This window comes from Danio rerio, chromosome 12 (genome assembly GCF_049306965.1).
Source record: "Danio rerio strain Tuebingen ecotype United States chromosome 12, GRCz12tu, whole genome shotgun sequence".
NCBI classification, from domain to species: Eukaryota; Metazoa; Chordata; class Actinopteri; order Cypriniformes; family Danionidae; genus Danio; species Danio rerio.
In genome coordinates this window covers 27820546-27844815 of record NC_133187.1, presented here as the reverse complement: position 1 = coordinate 27844815, position 24270 = coordinate 27820546, and the positions used below count along the sequence as shown (strand labels likewise).

The following is a 24270-nucleotide window of genomic DNA, read 5'->3' as shown; positions in this document are numbered from 1 at the left end:
TTTATTATAAATCCTGCAATAATCCATACAACAGAAAAATACATATGATTTCATCGTCACTTTAACAATTGTTTATAAAGAAAAGTGTCAATGCTTACCATGCATTCATCTGCTCAGAAAGTGACAAGTTAGTAATTAAATGTGACCGATGTACCATGCAAATGTGTGCAAGCGTAGTGTGAAAATTAATTTGAAATGATTGCAAACAAACAAGGATTTTACATTGATGTTTTTGCAAATTCAGCCTGTGGTGCAATTTGTAATTGTTCAATTAATTAATTGCTGTGTGTCCACAGATCACACCAGGCAGCAAGGCAGCGAGTGGAAACCTCAATCAGGGAGACATCATTACAGCAATCGATGGGGTCAGCACTGAAGGCATGACCCATCTGGAGGCCCAGAACAAGATAAAGGCAGCCACCACCAAACTTAGCCTCACCATGCAGAGGTAAACCTCAACGATAATGTGTTTACAGACCACCTCAAGCGTTTTGATATTTCTGAACACTTTGGTCAGACAATTTCCTATTATGCTCACTGAATGGGTTTTCTTTAGAGCATAAACAATTTACTTTGGCAGCAAACAGCTCTGGAAAGCAATAAAAGTTCTCTGCAATTTAAACAGCTTGAATGTGAGTATTATAAGCAGTCAGCGTTGAGCCGACACAGACTACAAGTGATGGTTAGCATATAAATATACCAGCAGGACAATTGAATTTTAAAAATATGTCTGTGATAAATCACCGGAGTCTCATGAAGTCCTTCAGGTTGCTTGTATGCATGAATTAAAGCCATTGATGTTTAGGAGGTAAGGGAAATTACATTTGGAAAGGTTTTCTGCCTTTTTTAATACACTTTATTAATTTAGTACGTACACCCCAAAGCCTCTGCGCGAAATGAGATTAAGCCCTTTCATCTGGCCGCCTGCTCTACAGCAAAGAGAGGAAATGTTACTTACAAAGACACCTCAGCTCCCAAGTGACATTTCCTAATGCTGGCTCTAGTGTTCACATTCATAAGCTGCTACACTCCTCTGACTGTGTGTTTCCATCGTGAGTGATCTTCTGAAGCTTAGCCTTCTCCTTATTTATTGACATATACCATCTTTATTAGTTTGAGGAAGCTGCTCTTATATTCATTTGGATGTTTTTTTCTGTTTTGTTGTGTATTTTATGCAAAATATAGGAAGTACCGTTAAAGTCAGAATTATTAGTCTTGCTGAATTATTTGCCTGTATATTTTCCCCAATTTCTGTTTAACAGAAAGAAGGAAACATTCTAAACATGATAGATTTAATAACTAACTTCTAATAACTGACTTTGGTCACACTTTATTTTGATAGTCCGTTTGTTGAATTTAAGCTACATTGCATCTACATGCCAAAAGATTCTCATTAGATTATAAGTAGACTGTTAGGTTAGGATTAGTGTAAGTTGACATGTACTTGAAAAGTTTCTTATAGTCAGTTAAATGTCTGTTGAAGGAGCAGTATTAACATAATAAACAGACTTTCTTTAGACTGTCTGACCGTTTTAGAGCAGGGGATTTAAAATTTTTCAGCACACGACCCCTAAAATAAGAATGTCTGTGACTCACGACCCTCATTTTTCACAAAGACGGTTAAAAATATACAAACGTTGCACATACAACTATAGACATAGATAGACATGAGCATATTGACAACACAAAAATGCAACAGAGTAATAACCATATAAGTTGTTATAGTCATTTACTAATTTAATTTAATTTTGACCTCGAATATCTTATTTTTAATGTATTAGAGTGCCAAAAAGGTTGTCAGAAAGTTTAACCTGGCCCCTAAAATCAATCTGCTGCAAAAAAATATATCTTATATTTTAATACAATTTATTTGAGTTTCAGAAATCACTGAAATGGGAGCAACTGTTTTAGAGCACACAATAAATTACAACTTCAACATCTAAAAGATTTATTTAGTTTCACAGGGATTTTAAAAAGATTAAAGGGATTTTTTTTGCAGCATTGCCATAAAAGAAATATTTTTTTCTTAACGTGAAGAGCAAACTAATAATCTTAAGAACCTTTATCCACTATAAAAAAAAACATTCTGTGGAATGATCGATGTTGTTAATGGAAACATCATTACCAATAAACAACCTATATTTTTAGTCGCTGCATTTTATTAGATTGGACTTATGGATTTATGTAGCTCTATCATCTTTCTATGCTTCTCTCCAGTCAAAAGCATCTCACAAGGAATGACAGGTTATGCATGTATTTCCCCAAGACTTCACTTGATGATGGATTCCAAGAAATTTCTTCTGCCTAGTGACGTGTGAAAAGCCCTCAAGTGTTGCTGCCTGTTTAGAAATGCTGCTATTGCTTCACAAGAGCTCTTACTGAGAGGTCACTCAATGAGGGTTTTTTATTGTTCATTTTAAGTTCTTTTTTAATCAGTGCTTCAAGCATTTATAGAATTTATGTATTAGCCACTTATAATTGATTGTGGCATGATTTCAATATAGGTCAAAGGTCAAATGATGAGTGTTTTGCACAAAAATTCCTTATAGCTCTCGTGTCTTTGAACTGTCTTTGAGAGGTGACATCTCTAAAGTGATATGCTGCACCAGCAAACTCTTTCATTTTAATGTAGTTCATGTTCACATTTAAACAATTCAAACATGCTCATTCCTTGTTCATATATGCTAGATACACTACCCCTCAAAAGTTTGGGACTGAAGAATTTTTACTTAAAAAAAAAATAAAATCATGGTTTACAAATAAGACAATCAACAATAAGAGGAAAGGTAGAGGTGACTGGGTGATTTTTTAGACTGCATTCATTTGTAAAACAGTAACAATATGATGTAAATTATAACTGAAACATAACTATTTTTTAGTCATGTGGCTGGAATGGCATTGAGTCAAAGGAAAATGAATGAATCAATGTTTTTTAGTCATTATTAAATATATATCTAATATTAATCATATATATTGTTTCTCGTTTTAAAAATTGTGAGTTTCAGATTTATTCAATGTTGAATTACAACTATTTATTCTTAAATATAATTCTTAATGTGCAATAGTTTGTGTTTAAAGTGCCCTTGAATAACTATGATTTGAAGAATTAAATTTATTTACATTTTCTGATAGTTATTCTCTTGACTATGTAATTAACTTTGAAACTGCAGTACATTCCAACTAAACTTAATTTGAGAGTATTACTAAAGTTTTAGTAGACTGTTTGGTTAGCAGAATAACTTGATAAATACTTGAAAAGTTACTTATGATCAGTAGAATGTCTGTTGGGGATCATAAAAATTAATTGTTAAGCAAATAGTCTGCTAGTACTCTTGTTACTAGATATTAATGTGGTTTTAAAGTCAACAATGTCTAAAGGGGATTATCAAAATAATCAAAACATATATTTACAACCAGTAACTAATAAGTTTAATACTTTCATTCATCATTTTTTTTTTAAAGCTGACATTTTGTGCCATTGACCTTTGCCTTGAATTTTGTACTGGTCCCAGGTCGAGACGTCCCGCTCCAGTACCCACAGCCACTCCAAGAATGGACTCCCCCATGCCAGTCATCCCTCACCAGAAGGTAAAGTCATGTTCTGTCTGTCTAAAATGTTCCCTATCCTAATAATACACATTAAACTGATCTTTTGATACACTGCCTGTCCAAATAAATAAATAAGTAAATTAGACACTAATATTATGTTGGACTGCCGTTAGCTTAATTTACAGGATGTATTTGCCATGGTATCATTTTAATATGCTTCTACAAATGTCACACATATAATCTAGTTCAGAGTTGCATTACTGTTTTGCCAAGACCTTGTGACTCTAAATAAGTTTGAGGTCTGGGCTCAGTAAGGGCCATTCCATGTGTAAAAATTATGTTTCATGCTCCTATGTTTCATGCTCCTCTTTCACAATTTGATCCCGACGATTCCTGGCATAGTTATTATGGAATATGGCACATTACATTGTTGGCCGCCATAAGCTTGTATGAAGGCCATGGTGTATGGTAAGATGGGTGCATCAATTCATCTGCCTCTCTTCTTACTCTGACGCACCCATCACTCTGGAACAGGGTAAATTTGGACTCATCAGACCACATGACCTTCCACTATTGCATAAAATCCTACTGTATCTTTATGCTCCCTGCAAATCGAAGCCCTTTTTCTGATTAAATGGTTTTCTTAAGGCTACACAGCTGTTTCGTCCCAATCCCTGGACTTGCTTTTAATCTGTGCATATAGAAATGCTCTGACTTTCACTATTAAACATGAGTTCTACCACATTTTTTGATGTGGTTTCTTAAAATGTCAAGTATGATAGTTCCCTGTTATCCTTCCAGTTTTAAAAATGCATGACAGTTCTTAGCCTGTAGTTCCAGCAATCACCTTAGATCAATATTCTCGAACTCAGTTCCAGGAAGACCACAGCTCTGTATAGTTTTCTCCAACCACCTCCAACTCACACCTGCTTAATAGTCTCTAGTAGTCTTGAACACCTTGATTAGTTGGATCAGCTATGTTTGGTTGGGGTTGAAGCAAAACTGTGCAGAGCTGTGTCTCTCCATAATTGCACTAAATCCAATAAATTGTACCATTCTGATACAGATAACATTATTTTCATGCAGAATGCGTCTTCTGACATGGTTTTAATAATAATAAAAAAAAGATAAGCTACTCTTGTTACTTGGGGTGGTGTGGGGAGATAGGGCAGTGTATTTTGTATGGCATAAATTAGGACTCAAATATATTTACCTTGTATGGATGACACAAATACTCTAAAGGAAACCCAATGTTTTTTTTTGTGTGTGTGTGTGTAAAGGCAAACCATTTCAATATAATCCTCTTAGTAAGTCATGGGAATTTCTGAGCCCATTGCATGGAGGAAAAAAGGAAGGGGGGATTGTAAAAACAATAATTCCTTGTAAAGCTGACACTTAACTCCCTCTGCAGGCATTTGTTGGTCAAGCAACAATAAACACCTCACATGAAATCCTCATAAGTTTCCTGTTGGTCCAATTTTCATTTGCATTGTAGTTACCTGATTAATTCTATGCAAACATTTTTTTTCTATGCCTTGACATTTCAATTAGTTGTTCTGATCTAATGGTTTATTTTATACCAAGGAAACTACAGACACTGGGGATGGAGAAGACGAAGAGCAACCTGTCAAAAAATATGGCATCCTCTTAGCCAAAAAGCCTTCCAAAAAATCTCTTATTCCAAACACTGAGGAGAAACCTCAGGAGAATGCAATTCATTCTCCGGCTAAAAGCCCTGTCCCAACTTATTTGCCATTCGGGCAAGGGATGAAAACCACCCCAAACCAGAGGGGACAGTATAATTCTCCTATAGGCCTGTATTCAGCAGAAACTTTAAGGGAAATGGTCATGCAACAAGACAGTCTAAATGGCCTGCCATTCCTGGGGTATGTAATGTTACACCTAATCCACAAATCTGCATCTTTATGCAATTACACCAAATTTGCTTTAACAGACTAGTTGCTAGTGCTCACTTTTCACTAACAGGCCATGGAGGCATTAGTCTTACCTGTATTCTTGTGGTATAAAACTTTGGCAGAGAATACTCAGAACATTCCATCATTACCTCTGTACATTCCGCTCTCACATGCAACGGATCATCTGGGAATGTACTTGGCTGCAAATGGACCAATGCTCTGTTGCGCTCACTTCACCCTGCTGCCTGCAACACGAGCAAGGCCTGGTGTAGTCGTATCTGTATCTATGAATGTAAGCTGTTTCCAAATGACAACATACTATGATTATTTTAGTGTTAGAGCTACATCTCGCAGTCAGATGAGGATTGCCAAGCTTCAAGTTGGCTTATAAATTATGCCAATATTTTAAAGATGGAACTTTAACCTTTTTAGTAGTTGGTCTCATCTTTTTTAAATCAGAAAAGTCCAATCCAGCTTCCATCCTGTAGAGCAGGGGTGCCCAAACTTTTTTGTTTAAAGGGCCAAAAACTAAATATGATTGAGAACCGTTGAGATACCAAACTATATTATACTACAAGTTGATGTGAAATTTCAGATTTTTTTTTCATAATATTTTCAAATAAATAGAAAAGATTACTTTAAATCATGTTAACTAATACAGTATAACTTTTTAAGTGATAAACTATTGCAATAAAAACATAAACAATCACATTTATAACACTGGAGTTCAATGCTGAATATACTGGTCAAGCAGAACATATCAGTGCTCTTTGGGCAAGGGATTCATCAAAACAAACAACAAAAATCAGTCCAAGGCACTCGAAAGGTGTGGAAAAAATGTAATAAAAAGCATTTATTCACATGGCTAATCTTCCCATAATTGAAACCATACTAAAACAATATATTAAACAAGGTTAACTCAACAATCATCATTAATTCAGCATTGATAGATGGAAGAAAATAAATAAATGAATGAATGAATGAATGAATGAATGAATGAATGAATGAATGAATGCATTTTTTATGCATGTGTGTGTATTTATATAGTTGAAGTCATAATTATAAGCCCCCCTGCTTATTTTTTTCCCCAATTTCTGCTTAACGGAGAGAAGATTTTTTTTACATTTCTAAACGTAATAGTTTTAGTAATTCATTTCTGATGACTGATTTATTTCGTCTTTGCCATGATGATAGTAAATAACATTTGACTAGATATTTTTCAAGACACTTCTAAACAGCTTAAAGTGACATTTAAAGGCTTAACTAGGTGAATTAGATTAATGAGGCAGGTTAGGGCAATTAGACAAGTTATTGTATAATGATGGTTTGTTCTGTAGATTATGAGAAAAAACAATTATCAGACATATTGTGAAAATTTCCTTGCCCTGTTAAACATTCTTATATAAATTAAAGGTTAACATGAGACAACTTTTACCTGCGGGCCCTAGTTTGGGCATCTCTGCTATAGAGTTTAGTTTAAACCAGCTTACTAGCATATCTGTCTTGATGTTTCTAATGAGTCTGAAGTTCTTGATTTCTTGGCTCTGTTTTGGCTCTCCAGGAGCAGTTTTTTTTTTGTCACAACTACCATGTTGAAATAATCAGCAATGTTAGCCACCAGCATAAGATACGTTATTTAACATTGGTAGCAGTTTGGGATTTTTTGGGTTTTCTGGTCCTCACCATGAGATATTGATGCACTGGTAGACAAAAAAAAAATTGTCATCTGGATGCTGGTATGATTCTAGAAAGGCTAGAACAGTATTTGAAGAGTTCATTCACCATTTTGGTGATCCATGTTCCTATTAAATGGACACTTTGTCCTTCACTTTGGTTGAATTTCACTTTCAGCAATTGTTGAAGTGCATTCTGTCATTGCTGCCTACATAGCTTCAATTTCTGTGTTTGTGCTATTTATTCCTATTGAAAATTTGTTGGGGTCAGTTTGCTGTTGGCTAGATTTGTTTCATTATATAATTGCCGCAAAAAGTTAAAAATTGTAGTCAGACACTTATGGCTTGTTTATAGCAGATTTAACCAATTTTGCATTCCATTTCATTCAAATTTTGAGGATTATGCTGGTTCTCCATAATCAACACTAAAAAAAAAAAAAAAAAAAAACAGTCTAGACCACCATTGTTGGTTTTTGCTAGTGTTTTCAGCAGGGAATGTGTCTTCTCTGTTTAAAAATAAGTGAACAGACTCCCAGAAGATCCCAGCGTTGAGCCGTAATTGAACATGGTTGCAAATGTGTGCCCGTTGGCTCTTTTTAAAATGCTCAGAATGTCACAGCTCCTGTAACAGTATATCCCAAATGAAGTCCTACTGCAATGATGCCGTCACATATTCCATCCTCTATTTGCAGCTCACAGGAACAGAATTCCCGCTAGGCAACATCACATGCACAGCTGAGCAGAGCACGTGCATTCATCGACTTTTCGTTTTGTTAATCTAGGTGTTCAGGTGGTCTTTGATCTGCTTTTTAATGACATCCTTGAGTATGAATTGTTCAGAATTATTTTATATTATTTATTTGCTATTATTTCTTTATATATTGTTTTACTGTTTATTTTGGTTTCCAGACTTCATTTAATATTAGTTTTGTGTGCTTTGTCTATTTTAGATTTTGTTTTTATATATAGTATATAATATAGTATATATTTTATTTACATTTGCATAATTTTAGTACTTAAACATATATTTTTTTCCAGTTGCCATTTCATAAAGAGTAAGAAGTATTAGATATCCCTATTTGGTTACATTTTATTTTGATACTTTGCAACTATGTCAACTAATTTCTTATTGCAGAGTGATAGCTGTGTTTTAGTAAACTGTTAGAATAAATCTATTAGTAATAAAATAGAAAACAGTTGATATATATTTAGGAAACCTATTAAAAAGAAAGCCAGCAGTCTAATACTAATGACTAGTAAAGAACATTCCAAACGTATAGTCTAAAAGGGTTTATATAATTGCAATAGTTCAAATTAACTTTACCATCACTGGATTGCTTAGTTTGTTGAATGAGAGGATGAGACTTATTTAGCTCCAGTGTTCTGTGTGTCTCGCTGCAGCCAAATATCTGCTCCAGTCAATCAATCTGTTCTAAGAACAAACCAGAACGTCATTCTGATGAGAAATGTAGCCAGTAATAACTATCATTTACATAAGGGGTATCCAACTCAGTTCCTGGAGGATGGAGCCCTGCAGAGTTTAGCTTTAACCTTAATTAAACCCACATTATTAAACTAATTGAGTCCTTTCGTGCTTGTTTGAAACCTACAGGTAGTGTGTTGGAGCAGGGTTGGAACTAAACTCTGCAGGGCTGCGGCCCTCCAGGAACTGAGTTTGCCACTCTGATCTACATCACAGAACAACAAATTATAAGAAGCATACACTACCGGTCAAAGGTTTGGGGTCAGTTGGATTCTGCATTTGTTTCATAAAAGAAATACAGAATAAATTGTAAAATTGTGAAACATTGTTGCAACATAAAAAAACTGTTCAAAAGTAGTTTATCATTTAATTTAATCATTTATTCCAGTGATTTTAAAGATGATTTTTCAGCTTCACGATTGTTCAGAAATCCCTCTAATATTAATTATTGTTATATTTATTATTATTATTAATATAATTATTATTATTGGTATTAAAAGCATTAGGTATTAATAGTAATAAAATCCATAATGACTGGAGTAATCATTTCATTTGAAATAACATACAATAAGAGAGTAGTTATTTAAAATTGTAATAAATATTTAACAGTTTAGCATATTTTCAGAACTGTTTTCATAGTTGAAAAACATGAAAAAATTTAAATAAAACTTTTGACCGGTAGTGTATATTTGGACTTGTATTTAAGGTCATCATTTACCCACCTCCAGAGGCCATTGCTAAAAGTTCTTTCTTCTGCATAAAAAAAAAAGTATTTAACTTCCCTCTAATTGACTATACAATGAAAGTCTTTCATTGCATGGAAAAAGGGTCACTGTGACATTATTCCACGATATATTCTTTTGTGTTCCACTGAAGAAAAAAAGTCAGGTTTAAAATGTCAAAATATACTGACAGAGTTTAAATTTTACAGGTGAACTGCCACCAAATTATTCAAATATATTCAGATTTAAGATGCAAGATCTTTAGGCCACGTGAAGCAGTTTGCATTATTTGTTAATATAATGAACGTCGATGCATTATCATTCAACACACTGCCAAATCAAGGCTAACATTGCCTCTTTTGTCTTTCTTTTTCTGTCTATATTCCTCTGTGTCAACCTAGGTCATTGCCAACACAGCTGCCACGTCAGTAACAGTTTTTGAATACAAAATTTCTAGAGTGAGAAGTTGAGTGTGAATCGGTGTGCTCTGAAGCATGGCCACATGCAGTACTGTGGTTATTTTTGCATGCTTACATTTTCAACTCTCTAATGTTCAAAAGCTTTTTTGAACAATTTGACATTTCGGATGTGATGAAATGTTAAATGCTTTTTGAGTGATGTTTTTAAAATGAATAAATCTGTAGTTGAGTTTTGGTATTTATTTACAGATTTTTCCAATTGTTTATCCACAAATTTCAGAACCCTGATGTCAATTTTCAAAACCTCCTTTTTAACACAGGCTTTCCAGTTTTCAAAACTGCCGTGTTCATTTACTTAAAGAAGTCTTACATTTGCAGGATCATTGGTTCATAATCCTTCCCAGCAGGTACACAAAATCATAAGACATTAATATAAGGTTAGATTTAGGTTGTGACGTCTGGTGACCAAAATTCAATGTCTAGTGTCTAAGGACATTGTTATTTTGATTTCCAATAATGACATCAAATTACGTTAATATTTGGTTAATTTTAGGTTGTGTTGGAAAGTGATCAAAATCCAACGTCTGATAGATGTCATAGTGGTAACGTCCACACAATGTCAAGGTGCAACATGATTAGACGTTCATATTTGGTTGATTTTAGGTTGATTTTTGGTTGGACATTGGACATTGATGTCGGTCTGACATTGGGTTCTGCCGTCAACCTGATTTTCATTTCCAAACAAAATCAAGCGTCCCCACAACGTTGGGGCACCACACCATTATACTACAGGAACACAATTTTAGATTAAACAAACACAGACAAGATACATGTCAGTTCGATAAACAATCTTTAACAATCATTTAATACTGTTGTTTAGAATATATGTCACAGGTTTTAGGGGAATAGTACAGACAGTGGAATCACTAACGTTTTATTCATTGCATCACAATGTATACAAACAAACATACAAAAAAAAAAAAAAAAACAGAAGATCGAAGTTAAGCAAAGTGTTTCTCACTGCCCATCCCAATATAGAAAGCATGTGGCATGATATATGGCACCATATGCAAATTCCAATTGGATTTCACATACTGCATAAAATGTCATAATGTTAAATACTGTAAAAATGACAACATTTTTTATGATACACACACACACACACACACACACACACACACACACACACACACACATGTATGTGTGTGTGTGTGTGTGTGTGTGTGTGCGTGCGTGCGTGCGTGCGTGCGTGCGTGCGTGTGTGTGTGTGTGTGTGTGTGTGTGTGTGTGTGTGTGTGTGTGTGTGTGTTTGTGTGTGTGTGTTCATATACAGCCATATGGGTACCTATACAAACTATAGATAATATATTTGTAGGGGTAAAATATATAACATAATAAGTAATATATTTTTGTAACCTATATGTACCCATTTGTAATTCTAATAGTTGGAAAACAATGGCAAAATTTTGGCATGTGTGACAATTTTTATATATGTGAAATCCATATGAACTAGGATGTCACATGTGTAATTTAAAGTAATATGTAATAAATCAAATTTCTATTTTGGAATCTGTGTTTCCATCAGTCTGGTCTTGTGGATTTGGCCACAGGTTCTCCTTTACATCACAGTGGTGTTTTCACTAGTCAAAAAACTTGGAAAGAACCTTCTGTCAATGTGAATCCAGGCCTGACATTGATCTGCTGTTATGCTGTGATTGGGCTTTCTTACATACAGCAATATCAAATATGAAAACATTGTCTGTAAAAGTGGTTCATGGTCAAATAGACCATAAATATGGAATAAGGATGATAAGAGATGAAATCTATAGATAATGTCCTGTTGGGTCATCTTCTGTAGTAACTGATGTCATTTGAACTATCCTGAAACTTTCATCATGTAAATATGTAAAATTGTACATCAGTTTCCATGCATCCAGAGTAATGCAGTTCTTATTTTGAGTGCTTGCATCAGTTAATACTGTAGTTACATCATGCTAATTTTTAAATGGGATCAATTTGATGTTTAATTGTATTATATTGAAAATGTGATTTTAGTTCAATAAAGAAAGTATCTTTGACTTAATTGAATTGTATCCAAGCATTTGAAAAAAGAGTTAAGAGTTTTGCAACAATGTGCAATTTTGTCATTGGTTGTGAGTTTTGAAAATTGACACCAGGGTTCTGAAATGTGTGACAAAACGATTGTATAAAAAATGTAATTGGTATGCTTTGCATGAACTCGTAGTTGGATGTGTTGCATGCCATGTGCAGTGCAGCCCAGATGCCTTTGTTATATAAGACACAGTGTTTTCAAACATGGGATTTTATCATAATTAAAAATTAAAAAATAACCGCTTGTGTAAACTATATAAACTAGTAACTGAACAGTTTATTGCTGTTTAATGATACAGATGCATAAACTAAGGTAAGTCATGGCTAAACCTTTTCTTACTGTCAAACTTTCTCTCTCTCTCTCTGTTTTCACTCATATTTCTGGCTCCTCACCATTACCCATCCTCTTTGATACTATTGCACCCTTGGCACTCCTACACCCCCATGTTGTCACCTGAAAACTGACAGCCAAGAGTATGTTCCCAGTTTCAACCCCATCGCACTGAAGGACTCAGCCTTGTCCACTCACAAGCCTATTGAGGTGAAGGGTCCTGGTGGGAAGGCTACTATCATCCATGCCCAATACAACACTCCTATTAGTATGTACTCTCAAGATGCCATTATGGATGCCATTGCTGGTCAGGCTCAAGCTAGAGGAAACGAGATGAGGTAGGTGTTGTTTTTCTGTGTCAAACTTTACATTTTATCACACCAATGCTTAGGTAAGAGGAAGCTATATATAGTGGCCCCAAAATAAACATTCAAAACACGCTATGTGACAATCACATCAAGGCCAACAAGAAAAACGTTTGGGTCAAATTAGTTTTTCTGAGTAGATGAATTTCTATATTACTAGAACATTGTTTTAAACCCCTAAGACCTTTGTTTATCTTTGTAATACAAATGAAGACATTTTAGTTTAAATCTAAAGGCTCTCTCATCCTACATAGACAACAACTGTCCTGGCTTGTTTAAAGCCCAAGTAAATCCCAAAAACCAAAGCATCAAAACAGACAACAAATATGCCTTCTGTTGTTCAATCAGAATGTTACCAAACTACAAGTATACTTTTGTGTAAAATGTTGAACATCCATTCTCAAGAGCATTATTTAGTCATGCCAATATTGGTTGTGCTGCTGTGATTGTTGCATTACATCGACGAAGTCTAGAAGGGATACATCTGCAGCTCCTAGCCATGCACACATTTGTATCACATTATTTTTTAACAAGATAATAAATACTATTTTTACTTTACTGTGTGTGGTAAATTTAGTCCCCAATCACACCAAAATGCACTTTTTTTGCAGTCAGAGGTGCCTTTTTTTTTTAAATGTTTTTTTATTTGTAGAGAGTCTTTTGTGTGCTTTTTATGTGCCCTGAGCACCTTGGGTTGTAACCATCAGCTGCACCTCAAGTTTATAATGGAGCAATCCCACATGGAAAGAACCTATATATGTTGTAATATAGGTTTTAATATAGGTTTTCAATATATTTGACATAAATTAAAAACCTTCATTAAAACATATATGTTTATATAGGTTCTTTTCTTGTCTGCTTTCACTTATTTGCCATAGGTAAAACCCATAACATGCCAAATACATGTGATTCCAATTTCAAGTGTTCGCACATAGATACGTTTTATTCTTTTTTTTTTCTTAGTATTTGCCTTGAGAATAGAAAAAAATGAGCTAGGCATCATGTATGACAGTTGCCAAAATGAGATATGAGTTATATAGGAGACATATCTTGTATGCACATATAGGGCCGCGCAAGCCCGATGAAGTTAGTGTTTACAAGTGTGGAGTCCTGTGAAGGTCCAGATGGAGACTGTTGTTTTTGTTTACCTTGTGAACCTCAGAATGAGCGAAGAAACTCGACACAGAGGAACATAAAAACCTCACTGCCAGCTGGCATTTCGAAAGTGTTATTGCAGAGCGACACAAAAAAAATAGGCAGAAGTATAAATGCATGTGCCATGGGTTACGTTGATCACTCAACGCAGATGTTTAAACCAGGCTTTATTAGAACAGAAAGTAATGGTTTATTTAAAAAAAATAAAAGACAAAATTAACTTCTCGACACAGCTGTATCTCTTCTAGACTTTATCTTTTTTCTTTACATAGTTTTTTAATTCCTTTTGTCTTTTAATAGTCTTTTAAAGTATTTTAAAAGACACGAAAGTATTCTAGTAGCTTCATAATTTTTACACTGAAACACTGAAGGAATGTAGTTTGTTTTGAGAATTTCTATTTTTTTTTTACTTTGAACTAACTGAGATTGTTGCTGTCTTTGGAGAATGAGAAAGTTCTCAGATTCCATCTCATTTCAAAATATCTTAACTTGACTTCCAAAGTCAAAAAAGGTTTCAAAGGTTTGGATCGACAGAGTGTGTAATTAACAACATAATTTGGGTGAACTAACCCTTTTAAGTAAACATCTATTTTTGATCACTCTTGTAATTTGCTTAAATCTTTCCTTACTTCATTAATCATTATTTTTAGGTTCAAGTGGTATTTGTAAGGAATTGGATGCAAGCAGGGTGTGTCTGTTTGTAAAGCATACAGTGCCATCTGCTGTAAAATTCCAAATTCAAGAGACAGTAGTGATTATTTTCCATCACAGCCCTACATATTAGATTTCATGATGTTCAATGTGCTCTACCTTTCTTATATCATTTGGCCATGCATTTTTCTAGACAAATACAAGCTCTGAATAAAAATTAGAATAAGTGATGTTTTTTTGCTTGTTGAAAACATTTTGAGCCTTAAAAACATTTTTTAAATATCAAAAACACATTCAAAAATCATCAGGACATTGAAACCAGTCAAGCTAAAATAATAGAATGGTAACTTTTTCCCAGCTTTCAGCACTATGCTGAAAATAAGTAACCATATTGTGATTATTACAGGATGTTAGAACAGGGATAGTCAAGTTTGTCCTCGAAAACCGAAATCCTGCAGAGTTTCTCTCCAGCTCAAAGCTAACACATCTGAACAAGCTAATCAAGATATAAGTGCTACTAAAATGCTACAGGCAGGTGAACTTATCAAGGCTGGTTAATAAACTCTGTAGAACTGCAGCACCCCAAGACTGATCCTGCCTTTCTCTGTGTTCAGTATTTCCAGTTTTGAATAGCCTCTATAAAACTTTCTTCAGATTGCAGTGTTTATAAGAATAAGAGCTCACAGTCTGTCATAAAGTCTGGGCTGAATTCAGGCTTCCACAAGGTCATGTGTATCAACCTCATTTGTGCTTTTCCTCCCCCTTTTGCTTGCAATCATGTCACTCCATTCACAACCAATCATCCGTCCACACCTCATCACTCATCCTCGCCTCACCTCTACCACCTTCCCTTCCTCTCCATATGACATGGCTCTGTCTTGCTCCCTCCATCCCGGTTCATCTTGTGATTGACAGTGGCGATGACTCCGCTGGATCTCCCTTGGCGTAAGTAGCCACAGTCTTTTTTCGATCCATCACAGCTGCACTGACTCATCCCATGTGTTAAATTCTCGTTTAGAGGCTGGTTGCTCATGATGTTTTTGGGTTATTTTCAATTACCATGGTTACCACTGTTAGGAATATCAAAGTAAGTCAAGTTCTGTAAGAAAAATAAATAATCTTATATTAAAAATGAAAAACCTCAACACAATGTTCTGAGTATATCTGCCAGGGGAGAATTGCATAGAACATCTAACATCTTACTTCACATTCTCCTAAAATGGTGTGTTATCCTAACTCATTCTTCAGTCACTTCCTTCATCACAGATCTCTCATTAAGATGGAACCAGGGGCGTAACTAGACCCGTTCTTCTGGGATATGAGCTCCAGTGAAATACTGCTGGTCTCCAGGAAAATTTTAGACCCACTGATAAATCTATCATGTGTCAGTGCTTGACATAATCCTTCAGCTATGAAGATGTGTGCCAGTTCATATATTAATCATGTTTTGATCAGTCTGACAAGAATGCAACAAGGGTTGTGTTTAAAATCACCCTCTTCAAGTTTAAATAGGGCACTATAAGAGAGGCGAGCCATTTATAGTTCAGTCTGAAACCATAGTGGGCATTATTGAGTGCACTCATTCATTAATTCCTATAAGGCACAGCCATATCGAGTTTACAAACAATGTGTGCTTTCAAATTAATTGATTTAACAATGTATCCATCCATTTTCCAAGCAGGTCTAAAGTAAGTGTGCATGGCACAGAGTTTTTCACAACAAAAGTTGCCCAATGGCCATTCCAACTAGCCTAATCTCTAAACTCAACTCAATAACTTGTCTTGGTAACACCTGCCTGACATATCTTGAAACTAAAACATTTTGATCACCGCCCTCTAGTGGCTGGTTGTACTGTATATGGCACAAACCCCACCCATTACATTTAAATAAATAAAACATGAGCCATACTAATAACTTTTAATGAAATTTTTAAAAAAAATTTCTTAGAGATGGTTTCTGATATTTTAGATAAAAAGTCTAGATTCCAGTTTTCTAGTAAATTATATTGCAGTCTGTACACTGTAAACCCTAATAAGTTGAGACTACTCAAGCGATTTGAGGAAAGTGATTACCTCAGTTCGTTTGAGTAATGGGGAATCCACAACTCAATTAATTGAGTTGACCAAATGTAGTCTCTTTATTGAGTTAATTTAAATGTTTAATTACAGATAACCTAAAATTGCTAATAGACTAAACTTCCAAATTTTTTCAGCTTTTATATTCTTTTCTTACTTATTCCCAAGGCTGTTTAAATCAACGTTGATATTTACCCGCACCATGTTGGTGTTTTGTAACATCGCATTTTTAGAAGGTGCGCTCAACCGCCAACCTCGAGGACCAGGACATACACATATGGACAATTTAGCTTACCTTTTCATCTATAGAGCATGTCTTTGGCCTTGTGGAGGAAACCAGAGCACCTGGAGGAAACCCACACGAACACTGGGAGTACAAACAAATTCCACACAAAAATGCCAACTGACTCGAACCAGCGACCTTTTTGCTGTTCGCTACCCACTGCGCCACCGTGTGGCCCCTGCATGTATATCACTTAAGAAAAACGTATATAAGCATTTAAATATCTAAATTAACTTTTCTCTTTCATCAGATGGGTTCAGGTAGTGCCTCTGTCCTGCTGCGCTTCAGCAAAATTCAGCATCACAAGCAAAATGACCACCTTGTGTCATATAACATATTAACCAATCAGTGCAATTGTCAAGGCAGAATTTCAAGCACAACCAATCATAACAAACACATGGTGAATTGTTTAAAGAAATTATAATGTTAAGTTCAGAGAACTTAAAATAATATATATTTTTTTGCTGCCTAATGAATAAGTTAAACACACCTGTATTTTAAGTAATGTCAAGTTAAATTAACTTAATACCTTAAGTAATACCAACAGCGGGGTTTACAGTGTAAATAGCAATGTGATTTTAAGAAGACTAAAAATTAAAAAAAATAGCACTTATCTCTGATGCACTGAAATGTTTGAGGTTGTTTCAAACATATTTTATAACACATGAAACAATAAATATCATGTTCATTTAATATTTCTTAAATATATATATATATATATATATATATATATATATATATATATATATATATATATATATATATATATATATATATATTTATATTTATATATATTTATATATTTAAATTTTAAATAAGCAGCTCTGCATTATTTGTGTATTCTCAACGATAAAGAAAATGTATTTCCTTTTATTTTAGACAGAGTATTAAAATATGGGCATGCTTATTTATTGTCAAGCAACAGTACTGGTTAAAGGCTAGAAATGTCCCTGGATTGAACTATAATTCATGCTATAATTACTTAACAATCTACAACAAGTAGAATAATATGTTAACATGTTTGCTTTCAACAAATGCAGCCTTTTTTATGGTTCTTGCAAACTTATTTATGCAATCATTTGTAATGAACTCAACATTTCGAGAACACTTGATCATGACTGTTCTTGTATTTTCTTTCTTTCTATTGGGGAGTAGTTCACTTCCTATTAAAGACCCTCTCGTGGACAGTGCTTCTCCAGTCTACCAGGCCGTGATCAAGCCTGATGATAAGGGCCTGGAGATGTCTGAATGGGCCCGTCGTGCCGCCAACCTGCAATCCAAATCCTTCCGCATCCTTGCTCATATCACAGGAACTGAATATTGTAAGTACAGGCATTACCTATTATAGCACTCTGTGAACTGGAAATAGGTCTGACTTGATATGATTCAGACATGATGATATTATTGTTTGTTTGATCAAATCAGTTTAGAAGATTTGGTGTATAAAGAGTAACTGGTGTTTTTTTTTTTTTCTCACAGTGCAAGATCCAGATGAGGAGGCTCTTAGAAAATCAAGGTAATCAACCACTTTGTTTCAGTTTTTGCTGTATTCACCCCGTTGAACACTGTAGCAATATATATAGCAATATATATATATATATATATATATATAAATATATATATATATATATATATATATATATATAATTTCTGAGAGTAAGCACGTCTGCGTTTAGAGTGGACTGGGGGCTCACAGGTTGACCATTATCTGTGCATGTGCCTGTCCACCAGTGATATACAGCCACATTGCACTGCTATGAGTGTGATATTGCATTTATACAACAGTTCGATGGCCTAATCATGTGTATAAAAAAATGAAAATCAAACACATAGACTCTAAAAATCTTTGGTATGGGGAACTACTTTCTTCCGCCATTCCTTCACATCTGCAGCTGAGGTCAGAACAGAAGAAGCAGAGTCATTACTAATTCACAAATGTCACTTTAGAGCTAGTATTTGAATAATTTTCTAGCGTAATATCTAAAGTGATGCCAAAACAGGTTACTTTGCTCACATATCAAGATTAAAAGGCTGAACAGCATGAAATGCCATCAGTTTACAGAGATTTCACAGTATTTCTCTGTAGCTATCGGAAGATCACAATAATTAACCCTCAAAAAAGTAACTCAGGGTTATACAAAGAGTCCCATGTCACACTTAACACTCTACAATTATTTGGTATATGTACAGCACTACAACATAGAAAAGAGAGAGATCGACTTAGAATATCACTTACCTGTTTTATAATGATTTGATCAGCTGTAGTTAGGAATTACGCTGTTTCTCTTCTAAGACCTTATTATGCGGTCTCTGTTGCCATCTTGTTGATGGACAACATCAACCGTCTTTGCTCAGCTCAAAGACAGGCTAATGGCCGCCAACTCTCAGAAATTGTAAATATTTAAATTAGGCACTACCCTTACAAATAAACTGCATAGTTACAATCTAAACAACTACTTTATTGACTAAAAAAAACCCCTGAAAACTACATTATGTTGTCCAACAGCTGCAATATTTGTCAAAATGTAGAGAGTCCTCTGCTTGTTGCTGTATGTGGGTGGAGTAATGCACAGGGGTAAAGAGTTAAGAGGCTTAACGAATGCTGTTATTTGCTGAATATTGCACGGCTATTAACCAATCAGATTCATAAACAAAACAGAACTGTTGTAGAAAATTAAATAAGATTTTATTTTTATGAGTGATTTAATATCTTTGTTAATACATCAAAATAAGTGCACTTTAAAGTACTTTAAAGCAAATGTTAAAGCATTAAATTAACATTTTGTTGTTTCCCAAACAAAAGAAATGAACTGAACTGAAATGTTTCATTCTTATGTGCCTACATATGTTTAAATTGCATAATGCCAAGATCTACATTAACCATACGCAAAAAAAAGTCATTTAGTGAGACCAAATGCTTAAAAGAAGTGTTTCAGACACTGTGAAAGACGAAATGATGCTGCAATATATATTATGAGAAAAGCAAAGTGCTTTTTTAACCTTTGATGCAGACAGATCTTTTGTAGTGGAACTCCAAACTATAAAATCAAAACCTTAAAAAGAGCATAATAGGAGCACTTGAATATTTGACACACGCTAGCTCTTTCATCGGCGGATTTGAAAAGGCAAAGTGTTGAATTTGTACAGTTTAAGAATGTAGGTGTATTAATTTATGAATATGTACCTTTCTGGTTTCATAGGGAGAAGTTTGAATCTGAAGTAAAAGGCCCAAGATTTGCCAAACTGAAAAACTGGCACCACGGCCTGTCTGCACAGATCCTAAACATCCAGGGGTAAAAATGTCACCCGATGTTGCTGGAAAAAAGTTGAGGCAGCATTCAACCAGGAATCAGGAAGTCGATGTAAAGTGAAGTGCAATGGGTCAATAGGACAGAGAGGAGTAGTCTAGTGACTGGAATGTGAGTTAGAGTTATTAACTAGCCTGTAGACGAGTACATAAAGCTCCTGTGTTCAATGTTCATATGTCTGTTTGTTTCATGTACAGTGCCTATAGAAAAATCATCATGCAGCTTTGAAATAATTACTTTATTCATCATACAACCTGACATCAAATCGCGTTCCAAATAACTCTTCCAGCCTTTGAAATATTTTGTAGCCTTCTCCTAACCTGTGCCTTTCTACAACTTTATCTTGAAGGTCTTTTGAAAGCAGGGTGTAATGCGAGTAAAGGGATAGATTTTCACACGGTGTGATGACTTTCTATAGGCATTGTAACTTTCAGCCACTGAAACATAGTGCATAGTGCTTAGTTGTCATTTTCTTTTTCATTTTATGTTTCTCTTTTGGCTGCTCTGTTTATTCTAAATTATTGCTGAGTAATGAATTGCCTGAATGAATTGCTAATGTAAAAAAAAAAAACTAACCCTTAGAGAAATGATAAAATATATGTACCACATCCACTTTAATACACTACAGCACATATTGAAACCAAATGTACTATTGTCAATGTGAATAAAACATTATTACTTTTAACCAAATAAACAACAGTGTTGCAAATATTATTGTCTTCCAGTTAGCCACAATCACTTGCGTTCCATTGTGGGAAAAAAATGTTTAGCAGAATGTTCAGTTCAACATTTTGTAAACAATATGAGTGAATGGGGTTTTTGAGTATGCAAAAATACAAAAATGATCATAGCCAGTTTGAAATGTTTTATAATTGTTTTTGAAGTCATAAAGGCCCGCCAGTGATCAGGCACACACACAGACACACAGACACACAGACACAGACACACACACACACACACACACACACACACACACACACACACACACACACACACACACACACACACACACACACACACAATAATGACTTCTGATGTCCCTGGCATTAATTTGAAAGAACTGTAGGCCATTCTTAATGGCTCGACATGACTATTTTGGGTGTGCTTAGCTCTCTGGAAGGTGTGATTACACTTGGCAGGCTTGCTTTGAATAAAACGAACTCTGCATTGATTTCTCTGTTAGTGCAGTTCATTTGATTAACTAAGAACTTAGTCCACTTCCACAAGAACTCTTGTAAAATGTAAATGCGACTTGACCACAGACATCTAAATGAATCAAAAGTGGTTCAATATTTGACAATGAAATGAACAGGAAGTTTTGTATGAGTAATGAAATTAAATAATACACAATTTATTTAATGACAACAATTCGCATTAAATTAGCATCTTACATAGGTTTTCTTAGTGATCATGTGACACTGAAGACAGTAATCACTATTACAATTATTCATTCATTCATTCCTTTACGGCTTAGTCCCTTTATTAGTCTGGGGTTGCTACAGCAGAACGAATCACCAACTTATCCAGCATATGTTTTACGCAGCGGATGCCCTTCCAGCTGCAACCCATCACTGGAAAGCATCCATACACTCCCATTCACATACATACATTACGAACAATTTAGCTTACCCAATTCACCCACACCACGTCTTTGGACTTGTGGGGAAAACTGGAGCAACTGGAGAAAACACGGGGAGAACATGCAAACTCCACACAGAAATGCCAGCTTACCCAGCCGAGGTTAGAACCAGCGACCTTCTTGCTGTGAGGTGATCGTGCTACCCACTGCACCATTGTGACCCATCACTATAAAATAAATATGACAAAAAATTCAGTTTTCCATCACATAAATAATTACATTGTAAACAAAAAAAAATCTAAATAGAAAATCATTGAATGTGAATTAATAACTGAATATTTGTTATAGAAATTAACCTAACCACTTATTTCATCAACATGATAAAAACATTAAAATATAAAATCATTGAATTTGATTGATATTCTAAAACTGGATATTTGTTATAGAAATTAACCTAACCGCTTATTTTATCAACATTATGAAAACATTTAAATAGAAAATCATTTAATATGATTTAATATTTTAAAACTGAATATTTGTTATAGAAATCAACCTGCTTATTTTATCAGCATTATAAAAACATTAAAATAGAAAATCTTTGAATATGAATTAATATTTATTCATTCATTTTCCTTTGGCTTAATACCTTTATTTATCAGGGGAATGAACTGGCAACTTAAACAGCATATGTTTTATGCTGCAGATGCAACCCAATACTGGGAAACACCCATACTCATACTCTTGGACTGTGGGTAAACCAGAGCACTCTAAGAAGATCCACACCAACCAGGAAAACATGCAAACTCCACACAGAAATGTCAACTTCCCCAGCCGGGACTCGAAACAGCGACCTTCTTGCTGTGAGGCAACAGGGCTAACCACTGAGACACCGTGTTGCTCTAACTGTGTTAACCTTTTTACTTATTTAAAAATGTAAAATAGTATAAAAATATTACCTGCTTCAACGAAAGTTTACTTTAAATTTCTCATATTTATCTAAATTCATACCTCATGGTGAGTCTGGCTATATTCACCAAGCCAATTTCTGCAACACCTCAACTGCCCTGTAGATGGTAATGTAATTAGGAGTGATGACGTTGTTCAATCTTACTTTCTGGTTATAAGTTCATAATTCTCCCCACGTGTTTTTGTTTATATTATCTTATTTATATTAAAATATACGCGCATTTAACACTTCGTTAATCTTGTGCTAGATTATATTCATTATTATACATTTAAATTGCAAACTGTGGCATATTAAACACTTCCACGTTTTGTCAACAGATGGCACCCGCAGTTCTGATTTTGGTAGGACCTCCTCCCATTCATCCATCTCCTCGCTCTCCGGCGCGTTTCTCTTGCTTGTTATTCGCCGCGCGCGTCCGCGAGTAAAACGCTCGCGCTCAGACGCGCGGCAGTGATTGGAGGACGAAAGCAGCGCGAGGTTGTGATTGGAGGACTGAATCAGGGCTCATCGCGTTACGCGCACGAGTGGAATGTTCCCTCACAGAGAGGCACAACTAGAGAAAAAAGAACGAAAGAAACAGGAGAAAACGTTCTCGAAAGAGAGAAAAATCACATAGAACCACACCAGGGAAACTCTTTATTATTCACGCTTTGAAGTAGATTTTCGTCACGTGCCATAAGCCCTGATTTGGAAGGCTTTGGACTGTTTTAGCAGCTTCATCAAATAGGTAAGTGGGAATTCCGGATATTTGCGTGATGATTTTCTTTCCGGTTGTGGAGGGAGAAAGTTTGTCTCTTGTCATGGTTTCGTTTTGCAAAATAATGGACGCTCTTAACGAACATAGTACTAAAATAATATCAGTTAAAGGTATTCAGAGTGTTGTACATCTGCGTCTGCGTGTTAATAATCAATTTTGTTTATGCCATATTATATTATCTTTTTCTACAACACCCATGTTCTCATTTAAGGCAAACCTCATTTATACTGTCTGTCTACGCTGCTTCGTGTTTCGTCTATTGTATTTGTTTGGTGTTGTATTTGTTTGTATGTTTGCTGTTGCTTTGATAGCATCTGTGTTTGGGTTTTGTTATCATGTCCCAACATGCATCGCGTAAAATCACGTTGACTACCTGCTTGTGTAGTTTGGATTGGCCTTTGTCAGAAGCTGAATAGAAAACAGTTTCTCCTTGATTAGAGGGTTTTGTTCTTTTTACATCAACTTTGCAGCATTTTAATTGTAATTGACAGGCTGCACACTGTTTTTTAACTGAATGTAAATGTTTAGATGCTGTCTGTTGGCATTTGCATGGTTTGTTTGTCCTGTGGTTGCTACAAAACCTCAAACATAATAAGAGAGAAAATAGTGGCTTTATTTCTGCTTGTTGGTATAGTCACGACTTCAGTAATGAACAAAATATGCTGTTCGTTACGATTATTGTATTAACAACAATACTGTTTTAATCATGCTATTACATTTGTCATTTATATGGCCACAGATGAATTTGATTTCTTATTTTTTTTAGTTTACATTAATTTGGTTATTTCTACATCTAAACACTGTTGTTGCTAAGACAAAAATGACATATCCATTGTTATTAATAACCCAATCAAGTCGAAAATTGCAGTCAAACTGATAATTTTATATCTGTTAAATTAAAACATAAGGATAAGGTAAAACTTTA

The 24270-nt window shown here is 34.8% G+C and overlaps 2 protein-coding genes across 7 annotated transcripts in view; both read left to right on the top strand.

The window, feature by feature from the left end:
• Nucleotides 1–21213, top strand: part of ldb3b (LIM domain binding 3b) — a 39920-nt gene extending 18707 nt beyond the window's left edge. For 2 of the 5 annotated variants that reach the window (XM_005156272.6, XM_005156273.6), the window contains exons 3-10: nucleotides 297–448; nucleotides 3513–3588; nucleotides 9745–9767; nucleotides 12343–12543; nucleotides 15292–15321; nucleotides 17890–18056; nucleotides 18214–18250; nucleotides 19935–21213. In XM_005156272.6, the coding sequence (XP_005156329.1) occupies nucleotides 297–448; nucleotides 3513–3588; nucleotides 9745–9767; nucleotides 12343–12543; nucleotides 15292–15321; nucleotides 17890–18056; nucleotides 18214–18250; nucleotides 19935–20031 (783 nt within the window). In that variant the 3' untranslated portion in view covers nucleotides 20032–21213. Of the gene's footprint in view, nucleotides 1–296; nucleotides 449–3512; nucleotides 3589–5133; nucleotides 5436–9744; nucleotides 9768–12342; nucleotides 12544–15291; nucleotides 15322–17889; nucleotides 18057–18213; nucleotides 18251–19934 lie in introns of all 5 variants that reach the window. The other 3 variants (XM_005156271.6, XM_009306591.5, NM_199858.3) reach the window with 2 other exon arrangements.
• Nucleotides 21214–23127: 1914 nt separating this feature from the next.
• The window catches only part of bmpr1ab (bone morphogenetic protein receptor, type IAb), a 70253-nt gene continuing 69110 nt past the window's right edge, over nucleotides 23128–24270 (top strand). The window contains exon 1 of one of the 2 annotated variants that reach the window (XM_073917566.1): nucleotides 23128–23315. The gene's annotated coding sequence lies outside the window, so the exon portion shown is untranslated. 2 annotated transcript variants of the gene reach the window in all.